The sequence below is a fragment of the Mastacembelus armatus genome, chromosome 14 (genome assembly GCF_900324485.2).
Source record: "Mastacembelus armatus chromosome 14, fMasArm1.2, whole genome shotgun sequence".
Lineage (NCBI taxonomy): Eukaryota > Metazoa > Chordata > Actinopteri > Synbranchiformes > Mastacembelidae > Mastacembelus > Mastacembelus armatus.
In genome coordinates, this window is record NC_046646.1 from 8,036,667 (window position 1) to 8,043,380 (window position 6,714).

The following is a 6,714-nucleotide window of genomic DNA, read 5'->3' on the forward strand; positions in this document are numbered from 1 at the left end:
CATTTCCTGCAGTTCACATGTGAGAAGAGCATCTGTTCTGGCAATTCTGGCAAAACCCAAAAAAGCTGTCATGCTTATGTCTTAAGATAGTAATGATACAGGAAATGTTGTCACCTATGAACCTCAGAAGTAACTATAAACATCATACTAATGTGGATTAAAGCACATGTCCACATGACCACTTTAAATGTTAATTCATAAAATCATCTATATTAGTCCTCAGAAACATGGATCAAAAAATGTTATAACAGTATTATACAGCCAAGTTTTAGTTGATGTCTTTAAGTATTTTCATCATAGAACATGAATTAGGAAGAAACATACATGCCTACATTGCCCCCAAGTGGTCAACATTTATTGTTGCACGTACTGGATTTTATGAGCATGAAGAACATTGTCATTATGGAGAACTGTAAATATCCAGTATAGCAAAGTGACGTTTATATTATGTAGGAATTGGTAAAAGATATGTATTATTAATATGTTTTACTACATTCATTATGTATTGTAAAATCAGCGTGGATCCCAGCACCAAAATTAATTATTAATTTCTTAACAGTCTGGCACATTCACAATTTTTTTAACATCCTTTTTCCAGTTCAGTCAGACTTGTCTTTGAACTGATATGTCTTTTATTTTACTATGGCTGACCACATTTAAAGATCAGTCTGAGAAGCACAAAAAGTAGAGGGATTTATAATAATTTATAATCATTTTTGGTTTTCTGTCAAAGCAGTTTCTGAGCTGAATTATTGGTCATATGTGTTTAAAACAAATCAACATAATCTATCATCATAAAGATGATTTTCAAAATCACAAAGTGTTGCACATTGATGACAACTGGCTGCAGTAAATGAAAATCTGTTGCATGGACAGTCATGACTACGAGTTACATTTTCTGCTGAAAAACTGGCAATATTAAACTCACCTACAGTAAACTGCTCTCTTCCTCCTACTGAGGACAAAGCAGCACAGAGCAGCTGAGTTTGATATACACCAGGTCTGAATCTAGAATTTTAATTGGTAAAAATGCACACAGCTGAAAAATGTCTGCTCAAGTAACTGCATTATCAGCCTCAGCTACATAGGTTATGATTGTCATAACTCAAGATTTGATCACAGAGCCACACTGATCCTTAGATGAATAACAACACCCAGTCACTCAAATTGACCTATTAGGCCAGTGAAGGATTATTGCTCCAGCTAATCTGACAAACACTGACCATTTGCATAAGACTGAATTAAGCACAAGGCAGTATAGGACAGAAACAGAAAGTTATGCAACACATGTTATTTCCTTGACATCTCAGACATTTCGATCATTAGTTTGTGATCCTCTCTGTCAGCCGTACTGCTGGAAACAAGATGTTCAGAGACACATGACCCAATATGCGGATACATTTTTTTAATCAAATCATAATTTTGGTTTTGAAATGACTTTTGCTTCTTAGCAGTCTTTCCATGTATGTCTTAGCAAGAGCATAAATACCCTCTGGGGTATGAGTAGCCCTTGTTTAGGGAATCACTGCTTTAGATAATAATCTTCTTCAAAGCATGCGTAATTAGATCAAGGCTTGCATAAAAATAACATGCACACGTGCCCCCTGTAGTACCAAAGACAGAAAACTACATAGCAACAAATATGAAATAGTGGTGGTAAATGTGTTTAAAAAAGAAAGACACAAATAAGAAAGTTGTGTAAAGCTGTCATAAAGGACTAAGGACAAAAAAGTTTGGGAATAGGAAAGGGGATTCAAATGGATTAATTGCTTGGTACACAGTGAGCTGCCAAACTAGGTCAAGCACCCATTTTGGCAGAACGCTGAGCCATTTGCACTGGAGCTATTCTTTTTTTATTGCAAATTAAGTTTATTGATTTTATATAAAATACTTGTACTGGGATATTTTATTATTTTGCTTCCTCACATTCATCATTATCCGCACAATATAGATTTTTGCTTCTTGTTAAATAAAACACCAACCTTTCCAATTTTTAACTGTACTTTTTTCTCCCCAAGTCAAAATAAACCCATGGCTGTACAAAAAACCTCATCAGATGTTAATTATCTGATCATTGGAGTATTTATTTTAGTACTGCCTTTGATTATGTAATAGAAACATGAGCAGGCAGCTACTGTACTTTACTTTAAAATGCCTTGTCAGATGTCACTATATTGTAGTTACACTTGCATACTTTATCTCTGTTTTATTTTGCTCACTGACTTATCCACAGTTCACACTGAGCAGTATAGTATGTCCAAACCACACTGCTCACTGTAGGCCTTTTGTTCATCACTCAGACAGATTAGCCAGCTTTGCATTTTAACATTTTAACATTAACACTGATAGCTTCAATGAGAGGGAACTGCAGTCACAGGTATATGAGCTGTATTTCTCTAAAGCTGTAAACTACATCAGCGGAGGAAAAAAAAAATCTTGTAAAGTCAGAATGTTTTTGCAGAGGCAAGTTACTTCTGCTGGTTGCTTTGGATTTTTATATTTTGTGCCAAATGGTGGCATTGGGGAAAGTTATTAAAGGAGCTATTTAGTCGGTCTACTGTTATTTAGAATTACCTGTAGAAAAACAACTTGTAACACAGCACAGCGCTGTGCACCTAGAGGGGCCAGTGAACCAAAAACCTGTTGTCTGACCTTTTGATTGCACCATTATTATGATACATTAACACCGACCCCTTTTCCAAAGGTGAAGAGGTAACCTCATTAAGAGCTCACAGTAATGTACCTGTCAAGTATAATGGCCAAGGAAATGATGAACTTAATCTAACCTCAGCAGATCTTTTTCTTCCAGCAGCATTACAGCTTTAAATATCACTAAAACCTATAAAAACATACCATGTAGGATAATATCCACATTAACAAACATACAAAGAAGTTCAGTGTTATTTAAAAACTGGTTGTTAGAGCAAAGCAGTGACCTGCACATGGTCTAGGAGGTGTGTCTCCTAACACCCTACCTGCTTTGAATATCTCCTCTATGATACTTAAATCATAACTGCAGACACTTTCATTGTTTTGTAGAGGAGGCCATAGCAGGAGACAGTGAGGAGACATCACTGACCATGAGTATGTTAAGACCATTAGTTGTTGCTTTTCTTATCATCTGTTTTTCGCCTTTAATGTCGGCAACGGTTGTTCAAGATTTTAATCATGTAGAGAGATGCAAGGACTCCCTGTATATGGGGACACCACCACGGGGGATCATCGACATTAAACTGAGGAAGATCTGCCAACGCTACGCAGACAAACCCCGTTATGTCACCCTGTATGACCCTCAGAAGCGGATTCCTGTTTACTCGGCCTATACCTTCAAGAAAACAGAGGGAGACGCACGTGTGGACTACCCTTGGATGTATGAGCCCCAGGTCAGACCCTTGTTTTTGAACACCAACATTCATAATAGCCTTTTCATTCAGCAGTTATCTCATTTTTATCCATTGTTTAACCAGGTAGTTCAGACATAAGTTCAGACCTCATTCAAACACACGGCAGGAACTAAACAGAATATGTATCTACTGTAGAAGCAGAGGGAAACTAAGGATGGAGAGGCGTCACAGACAATACTGCCTTTGTATTATTTCCCAGCAGACCTGTTGTAGAAAATAGCTGCTCTAATTGCTCTTCTATTGCTCTAGCTGGCAGAAACCGATGGAAATGGAAACATGATGCCCTTCCCCACCGGCTACCTGCACATGAAGTTTGCGGACAGCCAGGCAGTCCTGGATGACTACTCTGACGTGGTTCTTTATGAGAGAGGTCACCTGAACCCAGACCAGCACCAGTCCAGCCCACACGATCGCGCTGCCACTTACACCCTGACCAACGTGGTCCCAGAGATGCGGGAGTTCAACATCGGGCCCTGGCGTGAGTATGAGGAACAGATCCGGGTCCGCCTCAACAACTTCTGTCGGGGCACAGCCTACATTGTCACCGGCGTGACCACCAGAGGCAACATGATCCGCCGCAACAACCAAGACCGCGTGGCCATCCCCGAAGACGTGTGGTCGGCTTACTGCTGCACTGACTATGACCACAATGCACCGCACAACGTCCGAATCCGCTTCCCATCCCATGCTGCCTTGGCCAAAAACGCCAAAGAGGGCAACAGCGTTCATGAAATGCCGGTACAGGAACTTGAGATCTTTCTGAAAAATAATATGGACGTTGACCAGAACCTTCAGATCTTCTATGACAACTGCATCTCTCCTTCACCCCTTCCTCTTTACCTGCAGCACACCATCTGAAGGCCCTTCCCGTTTCACCTTCAGGGGTTTCTATTTAATTACAAGAATAAGAGTAAACAGCCCCCCCCCCCCCAAGACTAACAATAATAACCAGATAGGCCTACTGTCATTTTTCTCTGTAGCGGTAATTTAAATGTCTCCATTCAATTTGGCTATTTGTTGGAAACACTGACCAACAACATTGGGTGTGCTCCTAAAAGGGGGGAGAGGGAGAGGGGGGTTATGCAAACAGGCCCATTTAATAAAACATCTTCACTTATTAAAGTGTTTGTATTACTTGCGTGTTAGCCATATGTAAAACACTGAACTATTTTTGTAGTCAGTCTGGTGACAGACGAAAAGAAGAAAAAAACATCCAGTCCTCGGAGGTCCTCTGTACTTATTTACTTCATATGCTTCTAATGTGTTGTAGACATTAGTTGTGTTAAACTTATAATGAAATTCCTTCCTTCGAATCCTTGAGCATATGTGTGTTTTAATGTCTGGTCAGACCTCAGTATTGGATCTGACTTTTATGACTGACATGGTTTAGTGTCTCTAATCATCTAGTTCATCTAAGTAATAAAAGTCTTTTGACAGTAAAATCCATAGACAATAGCTTATGTTGGTTATCACATTCTTTAGGTTAGCCAATATTAAGACCCATAACAACCTTACCTTTTTATTTTTTGTTGTTTATAGGAATGAGAGAATAATATTTTTTATCCTATGAAGAATGAAAACCATTTAAATATGTCAGTGAACATCATAAGGCATTATTTTATAATTTAAAACATGGTTTTTGGTTTCATGTGATGGTAAAATTCCTATTTCAAGCTTTTGAGAATCATTTTTCTTTTGCAAAGAGGAAAATGTTTTCTGACTCTAGTGGCATTATCTGCTATCCTCCAAACTGGTTCATCTACCAGTCATTTTCTGATGCAGCAGGTTGGCCCTTTCTATACATTATAGTAGCACACTGCCATCTAGTGAGGAAGGTACTATCACAGCTTACAGGAAACCAACAGAGGATTATTATTTGCACAGGTAATTAGGATGAGTGCAAAGGAAAAATGCAGTGCCATTACAATTTGCATCAGTCATCTAAATATCAGTGCATTTGAATCACATCTACATAGAATAAGTCTGCTGAAGTTATAAAAAAGATGATGATGATTAATACAGTGCACATCAACCATCAGAGTTATTAGACCCAGTGGGGGCCTAATGACTTGCCTCTTATTGCAGCAATAATTCAAGCTAGTTATTCAAAACCAAAAGAAACAACTTGGCACTTCAGATATAAATACGTGGATTCATACTAAAATGTAAAAAACATTAAAATGTTATACAGTAAATTTTGGCATTTCCCTCTCTTCTTTAGGAAATTCCTGTTGATTAAAAAAAATGTCAATAATGCTTGTAACACAGCTGCAGGCAGGGTTTGTTTACTGATTGCCTGTGATATTTATAATACCAAATCTGTAATCAGAATGAGAATGAACATTTGATTAGAGGATAAACTGTGACTTTGGAAGGGTAAAAAAAGAGATGCAACATAGTCTAAAAGTGCTTATTGCGCAGTGATAGCAGAAATAATTGGCAAAAGAAGCATTTTCCACAAGTGCTTGAATAAATGGATGACCGCAGATTACCAACAGCAGCAGTATGTCAGGCTGTTCCAGGATATTTGCTGAAACATTGATCTATTGTGCACAGCAGCTGAATAAACAAAGATCAAAGGACACTTCTGCACATAAAACTGGAGCTGCCAAGTTATTTTAGGCTTTGAAACAGAAATCCTTCAGATAACTTAAACTTATGGAATGAAAGTCAGTTTGAGGATGTGGGAAAGTGTATTTGTGAAGAACACCACAGTAAGTGCTGAATAGCAGTGACCTGGAAAAACACACAAAAAAACTGGGATGTCCTCAGAGCTAACTATGGTAGACACGCTGCAGAACCAAGCCCACATTAGTTGACAAAATTAAATAATAATAATAGTAATAATCTCATTCTTACTGTCTTACTGTATCTTTCTTGGTGCTTTTGTAGCTGTTCTTTATTGACATCCATATCAGTTGCTTCTCTTAATATTGTCAACTAATCAAATGTGGAGATGAAAATAATTTGCACAGTAAAGTTACTACTTTGCAGCTAACAATTTAGCCCCATTAGGTTTTTAGGTAGCCTATTTTTAATGTAGGTTACATCCCATGAAATAACTCAATTCTGCTTATTATGGGACAGTACTTTATTTAAAAAAAGACATAACCCTACTCCGTACCACCAAACATGGTAAGTTGACCTGTAACTAACTTCACCATGGTACCAAACCAGTAAATCGTAAATGCACAAAGTTAGCAACTAAGAGCTAATCTAATTTTGCTTCTCATGAGTTGGTGGAGACCAAACAAAAGCAAAGTGGGCTGTAAAAACTGGGCTTAATGTTCAACAGGGGGGCAGAAACACA

General features: G+C 38.1%; 1 protein-coding gene across 1 annotated transcript; it reads left to right on the forward strand.

Annotated features, from left to right (window-relative positions):
* Window positions 1-510: 510 nt before the first annotated feature.
* On the forward strand, window positions 511-4,492 carry LOC113142648 (endonuclease domain-containing 1 protein). The gene is made up of 2 exons (XM_026327742.1): window positions 511-3,383; window positions 3,654-4,492. Exons 1-2 carry the CDS (start codon window positions 3,081-3,083, stop codon window positions 4,260-4,262), a joined length of 912 nt encoding a protein of 303 aa, XP_026183527.1. The 5' UTR covers window positions 511-3,080; the 3' UTR covers window positions 4,263-4,492.
* The last annotated feature ends 2,222 nt before the right edge of the window (window positions 4,493-6,714 follow it).

What these genes read in the sequence shown, in the direction of transcription:
- LOC113142648 (XM_026327742.1), top strand. Translation starts at nt 3,081, where the DNA reads ATGAGTATGTTAAGACCATTAGTTGTTGCTTTTCTTATCATCTGTTTT. An exon ending in CTTGGATGTATGAGCCCCAG is followed by an intron (nt 3,384 to 3,653) that starts GTCAGACCCTTG and finishes CTATTGCTCTAG; the next exon opens with CTGGCAGAAACCGATGGAAA.